We start from the raw sequence: 22,358 nt of genomic DNA, 5'->3' as shown, positions 1-22,358 counted from the left end.
GTGGGAGGAAAATCATACCCATGACCAGAGCTCCACAGCGTTGAGTGATGACACATTTGATATGTCCTTTGTGATATTGGGTATGAAATTGAAATTCTAGGTCTCCCGTGAGAAGGGATCGCCCGAATCCTCTGCCAGTTTTGTCGGCTTGAATTTTGTCGCAGACGCTCACAAAAGCCTCCGTTGCTCGGATTGGGATGGAGATAAAAGATTTTCTCGTGCCAGACCTGGTGAGAATGCGAATGGCTTCGCCGAACCTCTCTCTTGTTCGCCTAAGTGAAATCGAAACGTTTCTACTTGTAAATTCGAAATCACGATCTTCATTTAGCCATATTCTTTGTCGGGATGTTCTACTGATGATAGTTTGCCAACCAGGGTCTTCTTCTTCTGCTACGTGTTGAGCCTGCTTCTTCTTCTGTTGTTGTTTCTCAGCCGTTGAGTGATCGTTGCCGTGATTTGGGCTGTTTCTCTCTCGAAGAGATGGACCAAGAGGGGGGTTTGCAGTCGGGAGAATGCCCCGAGCTCCTAGTGGGAGGTGGAGGTTCGGTCTTCCTCGCTGGTCCCTCTCATCCGATCGCGGGTCCCTCTCTTCCGATTGCTGGTCCCGCATCGCTCAAGATTTTTTGTTCCCCTTTTTTTTCCCCCATCTTCCAACATCTAGAATTCATAAATTGTTTATTATCTTATTTTTGTACTAGTTGTGAAAGTATCCATTATACGTCTTGTGCTGATAGCCTCCAACAAAATTGGGTTATAAAAAGGAAGAATAAGTATTAGACTTTTTATTTTTATTTTTGTACTAGTGATGAAATTATCGATCTGACTTCCTATGCTTACACGCCCCAACAAAATGAAGTTACAAAAAGGAAAAATAGACATCTCTTGGTGGTAACACGTACCTTATTATTTTAGATGGATGTTCCCAAATCATTTTGGGGTGGTGCAATTTTGAATCCTTTTTACTTAACATAATGCCTTTGTTTTGGGGGGAGAGTGCCTGTGTAGGTACTCAAACCCGACATGTAGTTTGTTTGAGGTCACTCAGGTGTTTTTGTAAAAACTCCATGTGTTTTGTTTAGTAGGTTAGTTCTATTACTAATAAGTTATCTCCTTGAGTTATTACATGTATATGTCTTGGTTATCTACACACTCAAAAAGGTATAAGTGTTTTGATCCTAAACATAGTAAAACATAATTTGTTGATGTGACATTCTTTGAAAATACACCATATTTTTTTTGAGTCTTTTGAGGTCTTCCTTAGTTAATGATGTCTTGCTCGAGTCTCCTTTGCCTCTTCCCGTGATTGATGATCCCATTGTTTCTTCCACACCATCTCATGTTAAGCCATTACGGGTGCCACACAAGAAAGTTTGTATGGAGGAGTAAACCAGCAATGATCCTACTCAGGTACAGGATCCCCTCACTACTATTAGTACAATAAAGTGTTATAAGGCATGGTTGGTTGCCAAAGGCTACACCTAGACATATGGGTTGTTGTATTTGATACTTTTTCTTGAGTGTCTAGCATGAATATTTTTTGAATTTTATTTTATTTTTTGCTATGAACAAGGGGTGGCCACTGTATCAATTAGATATTAAAAATGCCTTTTTGTATGAGGATTTACAGGGGGAGATTTATATGGAACAACTTCTTTGGTATGTTACTCAAGGGGAGATGAGAGGTGTGAAGATTGAATTAATCAATCTATGGATTGAAGCAAAGTCCAAGAGCCTGTTTTGACAAATTCAGTAATATAGTCATGTCATTTGGTTTTACGAGAAGTTATTGTGATCATTCATTTTTTGTTTTGCATTGATTTTCTAGAGTTGTTGTTTTGGTGTTATATGTAGATGACATTTTGTTATCAAGGAATGACACAAAGTGAATTGAGGAAGTAAATGAGTATCTCAAAAGAACATTTTCAGACAAAGGACCTTGGATCTCTAAAACATTTTTTGAGGATTGAGGTTGCTAAGAACAAGGAAGCTGTTTAATTGGGTCCAAGGCCCTATCCCAAAATGACTAGCCACTTTAGGAAGCCTCTTTCCCAACTAATAAACTCAAGATCATTGTACTCACTAATCCATGTGGGACTATTCCTTATCACTCCCCCTCATGTGTAGACCCTCTTTTTGTGGCTCTACAAGTGGATAATTTAGGAGTAGGCAGTTTAGGTGTAAGCCCTCTTTTGTGGCTCTACAAGTGGATAGTTTAGGTGTAGGCCTTCTTTTGTGGCTCTACAAGTATATAGTTTAGGTGTAGGCCCAAATATGAGTACCTGCTCTGATACCATGTTAAATTGGGTCCAAGGCCCTATCCCAAAATTACTAGCCACCTTAGGAAACCTCTTTCCCAACTAATAAACTCAAGATTATTGTACTCACTAATCCATATGGGACTATTCCTTAACAGAAGGCATAATGTTATATCAATAGAAATATGTTTCTGACATGTTGCATGAGTATGGTTAGTTAGGAGTTTAATCAATAGAGACACCTTTGGAAGTGGGTCATAATTTGGTTGATGATGAGAGCCCCTTACTAAAGGACAAGACAATGTACACACGACTAGTTGAGTAGTTAACCCATGCAATAGTGACAAGACCAGAAATCTCTTTCTTAAACAGTATGGTGAGTCTATTTGTGGAGAATCCAAGCAAAGGTCATCTTGAGGTAGCTCAGAGAATTTTTGTGCTATTTAAAAATAGTTCTAGGTAAATGGTTATTCTATAAATCACTTGTACATTTGGATGCTGTTGAATATTCAGACGTAAATTATACTGTTTCCAAGGTGGATAGAAAGTCCATAAGAGGATTTTGTTTGTTTATTGGAGGAAATCTCATAAGATAGAAGAGTAAAAAAAGAAATGTTTTGGCTCATTGAAGAGCAGAGGTCAGATACCGTGCGATGGCTGACACAGTGAGTGAACTTATGTGGATAAAAGCTATAAGAATGCAGACTTGACTTTGAAGTTCCTACGATGCTGCAGTTCAATAATCAAGCAACGATTTTTATTACCAACGATTTTGTATTTTATGAGAGAATCAATCATATAGAGGTGGATTGCCACCCCATATGTCCGAATAACAAAGCAGATCGGGGACATGTTCACAAAGACCCTTAGAAGACGAGACTTTGGTAATGATTGTAATATGTTGGGGTTATTTGATATATATACTCCAGCTTGAGGGGGGGGGGGGGGGGGGGGGGTGAATTATGTAAGTAGGGGCATATTGATTATTTTATTATGTATATGTTACCCCTCATAGATTTAGATGTCTTTATGAGTTTATGAGTCTATTAGATTCAGTTTGGTACCCCTTGTACTTAATTCAGAGTTGTAATTAACAAGTTATGAGGTATGTAGGAGTGAGGGGTATTTTGGACCATCAATCTAATATTTTATAAGTGAGTGGATAAAAGAGGTTAGGGAGTTGATTTTCCCTCAATCGTGCAGGCTGCACTCAAGCAGCTACCTCCTCCATATTCCTTCTCTTCTTCTCTCTTTCCTTTCTTCTCTTCTCTCAAGTTAATAATTTTACAAAAACTCTATATTCAGTAGCTCTAGCTGAAGATAAGAGTAAAACTATGTTCTAAATTGATTGTTAATGGTTATACCAAATTCGTCTTCCATGTGTCTAAGCAACTAAGTTGAAAAATTTCGCATGTCTCTTACATGAAGAAGTTTAAATGTTTTATGAACTAACAGTTATTATTTTCTTTTCCGGTTTGAATTACTGTTTTCAGCAATGTGGAGGACATAGCACGTGATGCTGGGAGTTTAGATGTTGAAGAAGAATTACTAGATGGTATACAATGAAACACTTGTGGGTGAATTATGAAAGACTTTCTATACTGTAATTTGATACGCATGATGTCTCAAAAAAGCATTTTTACTTCAAGAAGTCCTGTCATGTGCAGAGCCTTGCTATAGTCATTTGTCCTCTTCAAGGACCTAAAATACATGTCTTTGTTGAGTTGTTGCTTGGCTTGCCACTGTGAGCAAGCCATTGAATGGCTGCAGATTAACAAATTGTTTTCTACCATAGAAGCCTATATCATCATTTCAAAAAAAAAAAACCATAGAAGGCTGTATTTCATTTAACACAAGCTACTAGGTGAAAGCTTTTGCTTCTTCCCTTATGTTTCAGACAGTTCAGACCTTACTCTTGTCCAATCTCTTTAGGCCAACTACAAGCTTCTGCTGATCTTGTTTCATTTTTTTTCCGAAATTGCTGAAATTCCAGTTCTATAGTTTTCTTTTATGTTTTGGTGTGCTGCATGAACTCTGACATTTCCACTGAATTGGGTCCTAATCACAGAATTGCAGTCTGAGTTAGGCCAACTATGCCTAATTGAAAGTCAAATCATGGTTTATCAGCCACTATATGATATGATTCAGGTACTCAGTCTTGTTCCATAGTATCAACTCAACCTGTACCTGCTGGATGTATAATCTATTCTGGCTGTTGTGATTTTTTAGGGAATCATAAGCTGGATTGGCCAAAAGAAAAACAATTTAGAAAGACGTGAATTTGAGCATTACTTCTCATGGTTAGTATCTATTTGTTTGTGCATATATTTGTGTGTTGGTGTCTAGGTCTCCCTATTTTCCCCAACTTTTTAATGGGCTAACATAAACATTTTGTTGAATTTCTGGAAAAGAGAAATACTTCGTTGACTTGTTCATAACTGAGTATAATGATCTTCTATTTATAATAGAGGAAATAAGTAGAATCAAATTATAATTAAATTACCCATGTCCTAGTTACATCCAAAGTTTAACACTTAAAGATAAGTCCTAGAATTATTAAATAATTAAATATAATTAGAAGACTAACATAACTAAAACACCTTTAACCTTCTTCTATGAGATCTCCTTCCTTGAGACTCGCCTTAGACTCCACCATATCAATTCTGGCTTTGTGAGATTTTTCGATGTGAGAGTCATGTAAGATTGATGACATCACTTTTGGGAATCCGGGTTTGGCTGACTTTGGTGGGGGTGATCTTTGATCCTGGAGGCTCAACTAGTATATCATATTTTGGTCCTCTCGGTGTTGAGGACTCGACTACAGTTGAGCTCTCGGGGCTCCTTCACGGTCTTTGCATATTTCAGGACCGCTTAACCGGTCCACTTATTGTGGAAGGAGACTCCAAAATTGTCATTGGATGGTGCTCCATTGCCTCTGTCCCTCTGTGGCACACTAATAGTTTTTTCTTGACATAATGGATATTGTATCCTCTATTACTTTTACTTGGTCTCATGTACTTAGATCAACCAGTACAGTTGCTGAGACTTGTGCTAAATTGGGTCCTTCCCTTTAATCTCTTGTTGTTAGGGGATGCCTCTCTTGATGTATTTTCTTGCTTTCCTTTGAAATAAAATTATCACCGTTTCAAAAAAAATAATCATGTAAGACTCATCCATGCTTGCTCTTCAATACATTTAACATCCTTATTAGAATTTCTAGTGTGATTTATCAAAATTTAGTCTTCTAAGAGCTCGATTTTCAAGTAGGCAATTTCATATGAAGGAAAGAAATAGTGGATTCATCCTTGTCTTGGCAAACGGACAGTGACAGAACAAACTTTAAAGTAACTTTCAGGAAAGGTCTTGGCAAAAAGCCCTCTCTATCATGAAGACATGGTCCCCTCCAAAGCCCGGATTTCTTAAGTTAAACTTCGATGACTCTTCCCTTGGCAATCCCGAGATTGTTGGCTTCAACGGTGTTATCTCTGACTCATTGGGTAACCAGTGTTTCTCCTATGCAGGCCCCCTAGATATCTCTGATTCAACGATGGCGGAGCTACATGGCCTTCTCAGAGGGCTCTGTATCTTTAGGGACAATTGTGGGGGTCCCCTTAACATCAAAAGTGACTCTATGTTGGTTATCGGCTGGTGTTATCGTGCAACCTCCCCCTCGTGGGCCACTGGGACGTCTTCTTGGAAATTTTGGATATTGTTTCTCACTTCCCTTGTATTTGGTCTCACATTTCGAGATCCGCCAATTTGGCTGCTGATGTGCTTGCCAAGCAAGGAGCAACCCTCCAATCCTTTGTTGTTAGTGGTTTACTCTAATTTTGTTTGTTTCCTCTTTGTTAATATATTCGTCATCATTTTCAAAAAAAAACTTTGAGGAAAGGTCAGAAGTGTATTCTCATGTTGTTCAATTCATTAAACTACTTAATAGAATTAGGCAGTAATTGAGATCTCTAAGAGATCACAACGAGAGACAACCATAGACGAAGACAAAGTACATTCTAACAAGGAGAAGACAAAGAAGAGAATAAAGAGAGAAAAGAACAACTTGGAAAAAGGAAAAAAGAAAATTAAAAGCCATGAATTGAACAAAGGACTCATCATCTTTGTGAATTGATCAATCAACCCATAGATCTAGGCAATCAGTTCTGTTACCATGTTAAAATTTGTAGGAAGAGTTGTGGAGGAAGGCCTTCTTTAGCTAGGTATGTATACTTTCTTCAGCTTGCAATATATATTCACACCTTATTTAAAAAAAAAATTGTAGGAAGAAAAAATATAGATTAAAGTTGTAGACCCACTCTTTCGTATTTACAACTTAAACAATATAAAAGTTACAATCATGTCTTTGCTCTCCAAACCCTAGGAATCTAGTTTTTAGTGAAATAGGGGAGAAGGTCGACTCTCTTTCTATTTATTTACAATTTGAGTAAAAGTTAATGAAAGTTACAAAAATACCTCTCATCACTTAAACTCTCATAACTTCAAACTACTACTCAAAACATTATGAAAATTAAGTCTTATGTTTTTGACATGATGCCTAACTTACCGTTGCTTCTAGAAGGATATACTAGAAGAATTAAATAACCAAAATAACCAAGCAGGCATTTTGATGCTAAAAGTGATTCTGCGGTAAGAGTCATCGATCGTGTGTCAGGCCAAATCTCAGCGTGGCTTCTTACCAAGAAGCCCTTCTCCTCCTTCATAGGCTCCTCTATTCGCGATAATTGGAGCACTATGGCGAAGATGCGGTTTGGAACCAAGGTCCTGGTCGTGCAGGAATAGACTCCCCAGAGCATGGTTTCCTAAAGTTGAACTTTGACGGTTTTCTCTCGGTAATCCCGAGATTGCTGGTTTTGGGGGAGTTATCTCGGATCCCTTCGAAAATCAGTGCTTCTTGTATGTTGGCCTGTTAGGCATTGTTGACTCAACATTGGTTGAGCTCCATGGCCTTCTCAATGGGCTCCGCATTTTTAGAGACAATTGTAGTGACCCTCTTCACATTGAAGGGACTCTTTTCGGGAGATTCTTAAAATTGCCTCTCAATTTTCTTGTATTTAGTCTCACATTCCGAGATTTACAAACTCGGTAACAGATGTTTTCGCCAAGATGGGAGCAACCTTTCAATCTCTTGTCGTTAGGGATTTGCTCATCTATCATTTGTAATTTTCTCTATTAATATATACATCATTAAAAAAAAAACCCCAAGTTGGAGCATATATATTGAGAAGCCTCACCTTGTTACAAAAATCCCGAATTTCTCCCTTGCCCAATGCCTTGGTGAATATATCACCAAGTTGATCAATAGATTGAAGGTACGAGTGACCACTAACCTAATCATCGTGTCACGAATAAAGTGGCAATCAACTTTAACATGCTTAGTTTGTTCATGGAATACAAGATTACTAGCAATAAAAAATGTAGTTTGATTATCACAAAACATAGTTATGGCCTCTATAAGGGAAGTTTCAATTCCTATATCATGACCCTAACCCACATGAGTTCATTAACTGTATGAGCCCTTACTTTGTATTCGGCTTTTGTACTAGAGTGGGCCACCGCATTCTGTTTCTTACACTTCTAGGTAACTAAATTTCTATCAAGAAATACAAAATAGCTTGTCGTAGATTTTGGATCTCGAATGCATCTAATATGCCTTCGTCTTCATGTGACCATGTGGCTCATACAATAAACCTTTCCTTGGTGCCCCCTTCAAGTATCACAATGTTCTAAGAATTGCATCTGGATGAATTTTATGAGGCCATAAATTGACTAACCATGCTTACAACAAATGATATATTTGGGCCTGTAATTGTAGCATAACTAAATTTGCGTACTAGTTTTCTATACATGGTCTTCTCCTTGAGTTCAACACTACTACCTTCATAAAGATTATAACTCATCTCTATAGGTCTCTCTACAGGTTTTGTCCCCAATATTTATTTATTATTTTTTTTTTCAAGAAATAAGAAAATACATCAAGGGAGGCATCCTCCTCCAACAAGGGATTGAAGGGAGGGACCAAGGGTATTTTTGTGGGGGATTGGGTTGAGTGTGTGGGTGAGTGATGTGTCGGATAAGTGGGGGGGAATGCCGGGGGGTCAGGGAGTATAGTTCCCATGCCAGCTATAAAGCTACCTGGGGGGATCGCAACTACTGGGATGGGGCAGAGTCGAGAGGTGCACTTGCCATCTCATTGGCTGGCTGTGTGATTTCCCGAGGTTTGTTTGTGCTTTCAGGGACCACATCTCTAAAATCATCTTTTACAACGATGATGATATGGATCCAGTATTGCGCTTTATCCACCATGATGCATCTGAAATATTGCTCTTCACTTGGGTGAAGAGGGTTGATGAGGATCCGGGCTTCATCCAGACGAAACCAGTGTTTTGTGAGTGGGTCCAAAGCAATGATAGAGCCAAACTTAGACACGATTCTTGAAAAGATCGCGTTTTGCCATAGCTTAGTAGGAAGCCCTGTAACTGTGACCCATTGGCCGTACTGGCTGGAGGGTGCTGAGGGGAGCCACTCTGAGACCCCGATGATGCCAAAGCTGGTGTGGGGTATGATGGCAAGAGCTGTAGAAGACTCCTGTTGGGTTCCGAAATGAACATGCCAAGTTTGGGGATTGAGATAGGAGATTCTGGGAGTGTAAGGGAGGTGAAGAGTGTCAATCAGCCAGTGAAGAATGCTAGATTTGATGACGTCGGGGGATGTTTGAACGAGAATGGAGCGAGTCAAAATTCTGCGCCCATCATGGAGAAAGTTTGGTGGGATTTGGATGATTTCGGGTGTTTCTGTGGGAGCAGGGGGGACTGATGCATGGTTTTGGGGCAAATCAGGAATTTTCGGGGAGGGGGTGCTGTTAGGAGTAGGTGGGGATGTTGGGAGGGTGTTTTGGTGGCGTTGGGTTGCTAAGAGGAGAGGTGGGAATCTTACTTTGGCATCACTGGGGCGGATTGGCACTTCTGCTATGGCTAGCGCCGGGGAGAGGCTCTGGAGTGCATCTACTCGCTCATTCCTGCCAAAACCCGAGTTTTTGGCCTCAGGTTTGAGTAGTCTGGCTAAAATGGAGGTTCCTCTTCTGTGGGTGATCCAACATTCCCGACGACCATGGAAGGTAGTCACTGAGAAGAGAAACATGGAGTCTCATGACCAGAGCTCACGGGATTTCTCAGTTTCCGAGGTAGCTCTCTGGAACTGAAGCCTGAAGTTGTGGATCGCTTCTATTGGGACACAAATGAATGAAAGTTTTGATCTGTCGGCTGAGGAGATACAGATCACCGGACCTGATTTTCGGACGACTCTCTAGACGGTAACTCTGCATTTTCCGTAGCTGAATCGGAAAATACTATTTCGATTCTTCCGGCTAGTGACCGGCATCCATCGAGCTTCATATTCCTCCGTCGGAGCCTTAGAAAGCTCGCCGGAGCGGTGGCTGGACGGATCCGACTGTTTGTGAGTTTTTCTTCCTCGCCATGGAGAGATATTTCCTCCATTTCTTCTGGTCACATCATCGTCGAGCCCTCTGTCGGTGTCAGAAAGGCTCGCCGTAGCCTTGCCTGAGTAGCGGTGGTCGTGGGGGGTGGTCCGATCGTCGGCCGTAGGGAAGGTGACCGTCGGGAGAGCTCTCTCTCTCTCATTTGAGGGTTTTGGCGCTCGTTAGCAGTTTTGAAATAGACGGTGCACGATACGATCGCTAACGATACACATTACAATGATTAACGGCACACGATAGCAATCAGCGCACGTTAAGCGAAAATTCGCCAAAAATCGCCCGCTTGCCTCACTCACGCTCTAAGGTGTTAAAATTAAAAAAAGAAAAGAAATACTTCATTGACTTCATTTACTTATCATAATCAGGGTACATGAACCTCTATATATAATAGAGGAAGGTAGTAGAGTTCAATTACAATAAAACTACCTTTGTCCCAATTACACCCAAACTCTAACACGTAAAGATAAGTCCTAACATAATTAAATAACTCAATATAGATAAAAGACAAACATAACTCAAACTAGAACTTTTCTAGGACGTGACCATAAGATAAAGATGCATTTGTGAGTCCTTGATCTTCCAACTTATGTGATAAGGATGCTAGCTTGTAGTAATCATGGTGGGTTCTACTTCTTATGTGCTTGGGCCCATTTTGTGGGCCTTCCTTGGTTATGTGACCCATCTTATAATACTCTTAGTTGGCCTTCCTTGGTCGTGTGAGCTTGGGCATATCTTCCAATGTTATACTTTATTATACACGCTCAATAACGTCCCATAAGATAATGTCTACGTGGTTTGGTCAAGTGAAACTTTTATCTCTACGTCCATAGCCTACTTCCATAGAGGAGTCAACAAGGCTTCCTACCCTAAAGAAGTAGTCCATGAAGACAATGTTAGCGCAAACTCCTTGAAGGAACCCAATAATAAATCAAAGGAAACAAACTGAGAAATAGGATATCTAGTAGAAGTATGGAATCTCTTTACTGACTACAATAGGAAGATCTATATTACTTACCTCAAGAACTTCATATGAAGGAGGTGCTAGCACAAGGAGAGCCTTTGATGGTGTTTTGGGAGGTTTTCCATGATGATAAACCTGTAATGACTTTGATTCCACAACCGGTGGCACGTGGCTTGGAACCTCTTCCAAAAGACTAGGAGCAACAAGATTTGTGGCAGAAGGAGTAGTGGGCGAAGGGATGGACAGAGAGAAATATAGAACACCTTCAGAGAATGTAACATCAATTGATACAAATGTCTTCTTGGTGGAAGGACTATAACATTTATACCTCTTTTGTGTGCATGAGTAACCTAGAGAAACACATTTAATGGTTCTAAGAGACAATTTATCTACATGTCGACCATACATGTATAAAACACATATAGCTAAAAACTCAAGGATAAAAAAGAAGTAACACATTATTGGGCTTAAGGATTTGGAAATGAATTTTCCCTCCAAGAATTGAAGAAGGCATCTTGTTAATGAGAAAGCAGGTAGTTTGAATTGCATCACCCTTGCAAGATCTAGGAAGATGCATATGAAATAACATAGTGCATACAACTTTTAGCAAATAACAAATCTTCCTCTTTGCAATTGTACTTTGTTGTGAAGCATACACATAGGAAGACAAATGAATAATACAGGTGGTTTGACAAAACGAATTAAATTTATGGTTCATGAACTCAAACTCATTATCTGTATGCAAGATTCAAAGAGAAACACCATTTATTTTATTGTCAAAATTCAAGAATACGTTAAAAACTTCAGATTTCTGTTGGAGATGCACACAAGTAAACCTACTAAATGATCAACAAACAAAGCAAAATACTTGGAACCAATGACGCTAGTAATAGGACACTATTCGGGTACGTATTTGGGCCTCCCCCTTTCTCCTTTATTACCCAAAAAATCTTCTTGGCACCCAGTCATTGAACGGCTTGAAGGTAGGCTCGCTTCATGGAGAAGGAAGTTTTTGTCTAAAGCTGGTAAACTCACTCTGATTAAGTCATGTTTACATGGTATTCCATCTTATTTTTTATCATTGTATTGTTGCCCAGCCTCTATAAGGAAGAGAATAGAGTTTTAAAAAAAAAGATTTTTATGGGGTGGGCAAAATGGTGAAAAAAAATATTGCCTTGTAAAATGGGTTGACATATGTAAACCTTTTGTTGAGGGTGGCCTTGGAATTCCCGACACTGCAACAACAAATTCGGCCCTGCTTTTGAAGTGGATCTGGAAATTCAACATGACCCCATCTTTGGTTTGGCGAAACATGGTGGCGAGTAAAGCAGATAAATTCTTGGGATGGTGGATTGAAGGAGGAAGGTATAACAGATTATCTCCTATCTGGAAAAACATTGCTAAGTTGTTGCCTGTCTTCAAAACCGTTGTCAAGTGTTATATTGGATCTGGAAGTACGACAGGGTTTTGGACAGATTGGTGGATAGGTCAGGCAAGTCTAAACTCTTGCTATGGTCAAATCTACTCTCTCGCCAGAAACAAGGAGGCTTATATTTCTACTGTTGGACAAAATTCTTGTGATTGGAACCTTAATCTCCGTAGAGGGCTCACAGAAGCAGAAACTATTGAAGCCGCCGAACTCATTACGAGTCTTTCTTCGGCCCGTGCCAAAAATGGCCCGGACACCTTGATATGGACACTCTGTCCCAAAGGTACGTTTTCTGTCTCATCTGCCTATAAAGCTCTTCTACCCCCCTCCCATGCTCAATCCTGTCACCCATCAGCCATTGCGTGGTCCCTACACGTACCCCCGAGAGCAAAATTTTTTATCTGGACTGCATGTCAAAACAAAATCCTAACATCGGATGTGCTAATTCGTTGGGGAACGCACGTTTTGGATCCTCTTTGCCCGTTTTGCATGTCCTCCTCTGAAACTGCGGATCATGTACTTCTGCATTGTAATTATGCGCACTCGGTATGGACAAATCTCATCAACAAAATTGGCTTGCACTATTGCTCATCCCAAAATCTCGTTTCTACAATCCCCACGATTACTAAAGTTAATCTCCCTAAAATTGGAAAGTTATTAATCTCCTGCAACGTCGGTCACATTATCTGGGGCCTTTGGAAAGAACGGAATAACAGAAGGTTTAATAACAAATCCCTTCCTGACTACATTCTCGGTAATCAGATTGTGGGGCAAGACATCTCTTGGATTCGGATGAGAAAAGAATTCAAAAGTTTTTGAGGGATCATTCTTCGTGAGAATTGGGATCTTATTGCAAAATTGTCCTTTCCCCCCCCGCCCTCCGACTATGGAGACTTGGTCTCTTCCTCCGACTGGATTTTTTAAACTAAACTTTGATGGAAGTGCGTTAGGTTGTCCGGGGTTAGCTGGATATGGGGGGGTTATCCATGATGACCAAGGAAAATTGCTCCTCTCTTTTTGCGGGCCACTCAGCATATCAGACTCAACGACTGCCGAGTTATCTGGGTTGTTCAATGGCCTGAAGCTGTTTCATCAGAGAATGGACGGACCTTTATTTGTCGAAGGCGATTCACAAGTTGTTATCAGTTGGTGTAAGAAGACATGCAAACCCCCATGGCGGCATTGGAATCTTTTTGATGATATATGTACTTTAATTTTTCAAATACAATGTAAGTGGAATTATATTCCTAGATCCGCAAATCACTTGGCGGATAGTCAGGCTAAAAAAGGTGTTTTTCTCCAACAACTTGTTGTGGAGGAAGGTCCTGTTTAGTAAGGTTTGTATTATTCTGTCTTAGTAATATATTCACGCTTTTTTCAAAAAAAAAAAAAAGACACTGTCCCCATACATTTGATTGAATTAATTCAAATTGACCACTACTGTGGGTTTGACTAGATGGAAATTATGCTCGTCAGTGCTTACATAGCTGACATGATTCACATTGAAAGGCTAGAAATAAGTGTCACAACTTTACTAGAAATAAGTGTCACAACTTTACTAGAGAAGGATGACCTAGTTGAAGATGCCAAGTGAAAGGTGTCCATCTACATAAAGTGTTGAAGATGTCCAATGTGATGGGCCTTCTAAATGGTACAACTCTTTTTTTATGCCTCTAACCAATCTTCTTCCTTGTCCTAAAAATACATTTGAGTACGATAGAAGGCTATTGAACAATTCAAAGATTAGTGACTTGACTATTGGAAAAAAAGATTAGTAGAAAATTCCAGAGCAAACAAAACAAAATGTAAAAGAGTAAAGACAATGTAGACTAAACGGAGCCTACAACACTAATTGGAGAGGAAAAACCATAAAAAAGAGTAACTTGTTTAAATGGCGAGGGCTAATTAAAGGACAAAAACAATGAAGACATATCCTTCCCTTGAATTGGGGGGTGGGTCCATTAGTTTAAGTAACTTGGCAATATGAATAAGAAGGATTTATGGATTCAAATAAGGACATACTTGATATATGGGTAGATTCTCCTAAATGAATGATTCAGAAGGGAGAGTTGGATACATTCAGTGGAGTCATACCTGTACTCACCATTGTGGCATTTGTTGAGGACGAGGATCAATCTCAATGGCAGAAAAAGTGTCGATGGTATAGTCAATTGGCCAGGCCATTGTAGTAGCTATTGAATCTCATCATGTGAACTGGTGTGAGAAGTAACATATTTGTTCGTGATTATGGAATTGGCCTAGGTGGGCTTACCAAATTTCTACCAACACTTGTCACAGATATGGTTAGATTGACCACAGTGAATATATTTTCGATCCCCTCTATCATTTCGGCCACCACTTCGAGTACAAAAGTCTTGACCTTGTCCCTGCAAACCTTCGCGTCATTGACCATAGAGCTTACCAACAAATGACTGGAGGTTAAAAGCGGCATCATTTGATAATCTAGCATTTTTTTTAGGTTTATTTACTACCACACCTTTTACCCAAATGACTCTATTAAAGGTTTGCTCAACAATAGTCACATCGTCATTGGCCAACAATTGGACCGGATGACATCATATTCAGATCCCAAACAATCTAGAACCTAACAACCTTAATTTGATTCTTTTCATTACAAATATCCTCAACATTTGCAGTGAAAGGATGAATGGTACTAATTTCCTGTAGGACACCTGTAATTTTAGAAAAATAATTTGTCATTGATTTATCTCCTTGCTTCATATTAAAATCCCAGACATATAGCTCATAATTCCGAGACAAATTACTCTCATGAGACAAGATGAAAGCTAAAGTTGTTGACATCTCTTTAGCTGTCTCACTACTAAAAATTTGGTCACTAGAACGTGACTCTATACTGTTTTTCAACCAAGTCATAACTTGATTGTCCTTTACTTTCCAGTCTTCAATTACTGGTATAGGGGGATCATCTCTGACGTATTTAGCCATTCTTATGACCTTCAGAAACATAAGAGTGGATCTTGACCATCACATAGTTTGATCCATTCAGTATGATGAATGTTATCTGAATAGGTTTAGAGTGTTTTCCATCTGAACTCTTTGTTGCCCTTTGGACAACAACTTGTGTGTTGGGTTCAACCATTTGTTTTCCCCAGAAAGATTACAATTCAATACAAATAAGTGCCTTACTATGCTCAGGTTACTTTCTCCAATTCAATTTACCCTGCGTAGGCAAGTGGGCCCCACAATTGAAGAAATTAGGGCATAATTTCACTCCAAGTACACAAATTAGTAATGGACAGCAATCATACTCTTCAATTAAAGTAGAAAATTGAATAAAAAACAAGTTAATTACATGTAAGATGGATGATGCAAGCCTTGGTTAGACTGCGTAGGCAACAATGAAGCTAGCACTTTAAAACATTGTAATTGCCCAATTGATAGTAAAAGCCATAAACCAATTTGTTATGGCAGGAAGAAAAGAAGAAAAAATTGAATTTTTACCCTACTAGTCTAAAAATTAATTGGAAGAACCTTCAATAGTCTTGTGGAATGAAGAAGAAGAAGTTACAAAACTGAAGAAAATCTGCCCTAGATTGCTTCCACTGCTTTTATACCATGTAAACAGAGAGATTTGAGAGAGATTTGAGTGAGAAAGAAGAAGAAAGAATTGTGAGAGAGAGTTGTGGATGTTTGATATATATGCTCCATCTTGAGAGAGTGTTAGAAAACGTAGCCCAATGCTCAGTTTGGTTTATTCTTTCAAGAGTTCTTTCATATTTATATTCTCTCTCTCTCTCTCTCTCTTGGGAGATATATGCTTTGTTATGTTATAGTTTGTCTCTTATTTTGTTAAGAATTACGCTATTTTCTTACGCTATTTTCTATTTCAAAAAAAAATTATGCTATTTATATACATTTGAGAGATGGGCATTTCTGTCATTTTGTACTTTTGCAAGCTTACATTGATATGCTAACAGAGAGTTGTGCTGCTATAGATGCCGATAGTCATGTGTTTAGTCAGCATATGTGGCATATTAAAGTAATTTTCATGTTAAATTATGCGCCACATGTTTATGGGGTTGGATGTTTTGCATGCCTTTTGGTTTTTTTTTTTTTTTTTTTTGAAATTGATGAGCTTTATTAAGCATAAGAGAACAAGCCACAAGCAATCAGGGATGGGGTCTGGAAACAACAAGAGTTTGGAGGGGAATCCCACTCCTAGCAAGGGTGTCGGCCAAACAACAAGAGTGGCATGCCTCTTGTTGTGAAGTAACTTGAACTCTAGGAGATTTATTTACAACGGCAGCAACCAATACCGAAATTGTTATTCACTATTAAAACATGATGTGCCTTATATGCATAAGCCTAATAGAAGTCGTAGTTCTAAACAAAGCTTGCTGGAAGCAAGTAATCCAGTAGGAAATCATGTAATCTGAAATACCTTCCATTCCTTCTCTGTATCATCTTCATCCATATTAGTCTTCATCAATTGTTCGTTGCATAACTGCATTATATATGGATTGATAGCATGTATCTTTTCAGTTGGACTGGTAATGAAGCTTTGGCTGAGCTTCATGAAGCTGGTGTCACTCGGGAATGCTTTCCAATCTTGCAAGAATGTGCTGTAAAGGTATTTGGTAAAAGTTAGTTTGTCGTAATTAGTTTTAAAAAATTATGATACTAGGTTATTTTATTTGCTTAAGGCTATCAAAGCTGCTTCAGACACAGATTTGGACGGAGTTCATTTGAGTGGCAGATCAGCAGTACTCCTGGAGGGTATTCTATTCATCCTGTTCACAACTCCCTCCATCTTGTACACCTTTGGTTTCAGAAAAATGTGTTTAAATTTGATATAAGTAAATGAGATGCAAAATTTCTGGGACTATTGTTTGACTCTTACCTGCAGGATTATTCTCTTCATTGAGTTACTTTTTCTCTGAAAATGGTGCTCATGCATGTGACTATCGACTGGCTCTGCAGAAATATATGAAGCGAGATGCAAGTAAGTATCAGTAGATTAGTTTCATTCTAATAATGAACTTCTTGAACTTCAAGTGTGCTCTTGTTTAAGATGACCAATGGGTTATCAGAACAGGCAAAGTTCTAAATCTGTTGTTTAATTTTTATAGTTTACCATAAAAGATATGGCGAATGTAACTAATAGAGTGCTCACAATTTATGATTGACCATTGGCTCATATTGCATTTCAGGTTGTGCTACTCAGAAATTGACTGTGTCATTGAATCTGTGGTTGCTGAATCCCGCTGTAGTTTTCAAGGAGATTGCTGGTCTTTCTCTCTCCATAATTCTCACTTCTGGGTAAGTATCTCCATTCTCAAGTGAATATCAATTCTTTGTTTGTGAAAGAAGAGGCAAAATATAAATTTACAGGGGCAGAAAAAATGCAACAGAACAAAAAGAGCAAAGAAATTCTAAAAAGAAGTGTAGAGAGAGCTGTGGCTAAGAGATTGGAGAGAGAAAGGTGAGGAGAGAGAAAGAACTAATTGAAGAAGAAGAGTAAGATGTTGCAGAGTCAGGACTTTCCTTGGGGATCTCGTTCAGGCCCTAACAAATTATTTATATCACGTATGTGGGAAAAAAAAATAGTAAACTGTTCCTCTCCTAAGTTACATAAACACTAAGATTCTGACTCAAACAACTAAAGATAAACATATAAAAGATAACCTAAATAAGGTGGAGCAAATACTGAAATTCCTATACTATCAACTTGATGATTTTATGTAAATACTCCCATTACACTATTTCACAAAATGCTTACTGATCTTCTTGTATTTTGCCTGAGTTTCATTTACTTTATTTCTTCCAGAAATTTATCAGTTCTATTATCAGATGTTTCTTTTGGATCATTGTGCCTTTACTTGTAAGAACTACATTAAGTTCATTTAAAAAAAAAAAGAGCTACATTAAGAATAAATTTCTTTCTTCGTGCATGTCTGTGTTCACTGTATTCATTGTGTCTATTTGCATCTTTGGACGCATTTAAGAATGATATATAAAAATGGTGTCCATGGACAGACTGAAATTAGAAATTGCATTTAGGATGAGTATGATTGAGAATATTTGTTGCTTCGACTACTTGTTGGTGTCTGAATGACCTTCTTTTGGGACCTGCAGAACCTATTATTATTGATGGAGACTTCAGTTAAATTTTTTTTTTTGTTTTTGTTTTTGGTGAGTATGCTAGGTAGACCCTTGATTTAAATGTAAGTTGTTTAACAAGATGCAACCTCAGAAGAAAAGTGAAGAGAACTCTTCCCTATTACTTTGTACAACTCTGATTATTGTGAATGAGAATTTTTAAAATTGAGCGTGATTCCACCCCAAAATGTTAGCCATTTAAGATGCCTATTGCTCAATGTAAACCAACAACTTGTCTTAACGCTTTTTTATGTGGGACTATTCCCACCAATACTCCCCCTTACATCCAGATTTGCAAGATAATGAGCTTGAGACGTGAACAACATAGATGAGGTACAATTTCAATAGTGCATAAATTGGCCCAATAGGCAGACATCTTACTCTGATATCATGTTAAGATTGAATCCTGTTCCATTTTAATATGACTAGCCACTTAGGATGCCTATTGCGTAACCTTGTAAATAGCAACTTTTCTTAACACTTTTCTTTGTGGGACTATTCCTCCCAACAAAAATATTTTGACTCGTGGTGCTTTTCACCACATCATGGTGTTGGATTGCCTAAACCTGTTGTTAAACAAGATGGCTCAAACCTGGCCTGTTTATTGAATGAGTCTACCTGAACTGGACATGTTAAGTAAATGAGTCGAAAGTGTTGACCCAAACCCAGATGTTTTGGCTTCTGGTCAACCCATTAAAAAGTTTAAAGAAAAGAAGTAATATGAGTTTGATAAAAATACATAGGAAAAGGGAAAAATAAGAACGCAAAATTTTAAAAGGATTTCATTACTATGCAAGTAACTGAAGTAGAAATATGTATTTGAACCAAAAGTATGGTACAATTTGATTGAGTTCAAATATATCAAGCCTGACATGATCCTTAGCCTTTTGAGGAATTAAGGCAGGACGGATTGGGTCTTGATGTCAAATATGAACTTGACCATCAGGTTAGGTAGATAAACTTGAACCTGACCCATTTAGTACTCCAGTCGGGTTTGGATAAAATAAATGAGCTGGGTTGGGGTCAGTAGGTTGGATTTTGTAGCTCCTATGCATAAGTTAAAGTTTGGAACATGGTGGTGATTATCAGTTGAATAAAATACTTTTTAGCTTTGCTAGTCATTTTGAAAAGAATTTGAATTCTTCTCTGTCAAAATGGAAAATAAGAAGGAAAAAGTGAAGGAATTAAAAAAGAAAAGGTGGTAGAAAAAAAAAAAGAGAAAGAGGCTCTTTGGCAGAAGTCTCGATGGGGGTCGAGATCAACTCCCCCTCTATTAAATAAGTGGTTTAGGGGAACATTACAAATATGCCCATACATACTTAAATGACTTAAATCTTATATCTCCCATTCTACTTAACCAAATTACACGAAATTAAGTATATATACATAATAAAAGATGTAGAACAAGATGGTAAGGAAATCAGGAACATCTGTATATATAAAATGACCAAAATACCCTTCACTAGCTTTTCTTAGTCTTTAACATGGTATTTACTGCAAAGTGTATGTTTTTTGGGCCCACTTTATGTTTTATTTAACTCCCAACTCTCTCAGCCAACCATCCTACAACCTTTATAAAAATATTTTTTTTTCGGTTATTCAATTACATCAGGTTTTCTTGGTTACCCTCATAGCCTAGTTAGACTTCAACTTGAGACCTCCATCTTGCAAAACTGTCAACAAGACCATTGAGCCACAGCGCAAGTCTACTATAGGTTCCACTCCAAGTGGTGAATGGATAACTTTCTCCTAGAATGGAATACCTTCACAAAAAAATTATTTTCAAGTTACATGAACGTGCCATTTTCATCTTCTTCTACTTATGTGCCAATTAGCTTATCAGATTGTTAATTTCCATTCAAATTTGTCATCATTTTCATCTCATTTTATTGTTGCTTTTTGTTTTCAGGTTAAACATTCCGCTTTAGATCATCTATACATGATGGGCCACTAGATCTTTACATTATTCTTATACTTTTTACTTGTCCGTCTTTCTTAGTAAACATTTTCATTTTCTGGTGAGGCAGAACACTCTCCCCTGTGGACTCATTTGCATCAGAGTTAGGTGTTCAATTTGAAACATGCATGGAAGCTCCACATGTGATAGATGTGGAATCACAGGTGGTCAAATGAGTTTGTTGCCTTTCTCCAATTTTCAAGGTTCCAATTGTGTATTATTTCAAAGATCCATCAATAACTTCTGTGCCTCATCTTTTGTAGCTATGGGCAGCGGTGATCTCAAGTGGTCCAGGAAATTATCGACTTAATGCTAGTTATAAAACAGCTGATGGATTTGATTTCCAGGTATGTTGTAAGTTGTGACCAATCTAAATAAGAAAATGTTTAATTTGTCTGTACAGATTATAATGGATGACCAATGATTATGAAGGACACACTTGGGGCTTCCTTGGAGGAGATCTGCAAAATTGTGCCTGGTGGCGCCCTTGTTTTCTTCCCTAGCTATAAATTGCTTGAAAAGCTACAAAGTCGCTGGATTCAGACAGGCCAATGGTCTCGACTAAATGCACAAAAATCCCTTTTTGTGGGTAAAGAGTTCACTCATATTCTTTATTTCTGTCTCCGTCAAAGCTATTAGTTGATTTGATAGCTTATTGTCTCCTTCTCCCCAGAACCAAGAGGAAATCATGAAGATTTTGAGTCTGTATTGAAATGTTATTACAATTCAATTCATGGGAACACAAGAAGTGTTTGTCGAGAAACTGCTAAGTCTAAACCTAAGAAGAGTGACAAACAGGACATGGAGCAGCTTAGTACGAAAGACCATTCACCAAAACATACGCAGAAAGCTGCTGCTTTTCTTGCAGTTTGCCGTGGAAAGGTACCCTGTTCATCTGTGCTCATTTTCTTCAAAAAATAGTTTGATGCCGATAAATTGTTAATTTGCTGCATTACCTTTCACCTGTACCATCTTAGCAATATTAAATGGTATATATTAATGTATTTATTTGCAGGTATCAGAGGGTATTGACTTCTCTGACGACAATGCTCGTGTGGTTGTATCCTTCTCACATATTATATTTTATGTCATTATTCCTTTATTTATAAAAAGGAAAATAAAGAGTATGGACCTAAGTCTATCTAAGTTAGGTACTCCCTTTAATTTAATCATCATATTAAATTAATCACTTAAAACTTAATTCTTGTTTATTCTACATTTATTTATGTGAAGTTTGTAAATCTTTTATTAAGTGATGAAAAGTTGTAAGATTAAGAGGAAATGAGAAGATGGGAGAGGAAAATAGTGAGAGAAGAAGAAGGTCGAAAGCAGCCAAAGAGGAGCTGCATTAGAATCAGCCTCAAAATTCGAGCCTGACCTCCTTTTTTTATTTCATTTAAGTGGATTTACAATAAAAGGACATAATGCTCCTAAGTACAAAAACCCTTATTCTCATTCAATACACATCAGAATTCTATGGGACTAAATATACATACATGATAAGTAGTCTAACTTGTTGGAAACGTATGACAGTCATCTGAGAGGAAAAAATGATCAAAATATCTTGTACCAGTATTCTAATACTCCCCCTCAAGATGGAGAATAAATGTCAAAAAGTCCATCTTGTTACAAAATACCAGGTGTTCATGTCTTCCATGGGGTTTTGTGAACACATCTCCAAGTTGCTCTGAGGTCACATAAGGAGTGACCACTTTCCCTTGCATGACAATATTTCCAATGAAATGACAATCAGCCTCTGTGTTGAGTTCTTTCGTGGAATACTGGATTACTTGCTATGTGTTGAATTTATGGAAAAGAGAAATATTTCATTGACTTTATAAAACTTATTCTAATCAGAGTACATGAACCTCTATTTATAATAGAGGAATGTAGTAAAGTCCAATTACAATAAAACTACCTTTGTCCCAATTATACCCAAACTCTAACACTTAAAGATAAGTCCTAGCATAATTAAATAACTCAATATAGATAAAAGACAAACATAACTCAAACTAGAACTCTTTTAGGACGTGACCATAAGATAAAAATGCCTTTGTGAGTTCTTGATCTTCTAACTTATGTGATAAGGATGCCAGCTCATGGTAATC

At 38.1% G+C, this 22,358-nt stretch overlaps 1 protein-coding gene across 1 annotated transcript in view; it reads left to right on the top strand.

Moving 5' to 3' along the window:
* LOC137943958 (uncharacterized) overlaps positions 1 to 22,358 on the top strand; it is an 81,860-nt gene that overhangs the window by 20,849 nt on the left and 38,653 nt on the right. The window contains exons 8-19 of the mRNA XM_068789409.1: positions 3,749 to 3,810; positions 4,324 to 4,403; positions 4,485 to 4,555; positions 16,677 to 16,764; positions 16,838 to 16,910; positions 17,041 to 17,136; positions 17,345 to 17,453; positions 20,321 to 20,414; positions 20,514 to 20,597; positions 20,683 to 20,839; positions 20,924 to 21,132; positions 21,266 to 21,310. Of these exons, the coding sequence (XP_068645510.1) occupies positions 3,749 to 3,810; positions 4,324 to 4,403; positions 4,485 to 4,555; positions 16,677 to 16,764; positions 16,838 to 16,910; positions 17,041 to 17,136; positions 17,345 to 17,453; positions 20,321 to 20,414; positions 20,514 to 20,597; positions 20,683 to 20,839; positions 20,924 to 21,132; positions 21,266 to 21,310 (1,168 nt within the window). The remainder of the gene's footprint in view (positions 1 to 3,748; positions 3,811 to 4,323; positions 4,404 to 4,484; positions 4,556 to 16,676; positions 16,765 to 16,837; positions 16,911 to 17,040; positions 17,137 to 17,344; positions 17,454 to 20,320; positions 20,415 to 20,513; positions 20,598 to 20,682; positions 20,840 to 20,923; positions 21,133 to 21,265; positions 21,311 to 22,358) is intronic.

The sequence above is a fragment of the Aristolochia californica genome, unplaced genomic scaffold (genome assembly GCF_029961685.1).
Source record: "Aristolochia californica isolate CCGP_79_NKW_82.1479 unplaced genomic scaffold, dmAriCali1.0.hap1 SCAF_11, whole genome shotgun sequence".
NCBI lineage: Eukaryota > Viridiplantae > Streptophyta > Magnoliopsida > Piperales > Aristolochiaceae > Aristolochia > Aristolochia californica.
Note: the sequence above shows the minus strand (reverse complement) of the source record. Positions and strands in the feature narration are given on the sequence as shown.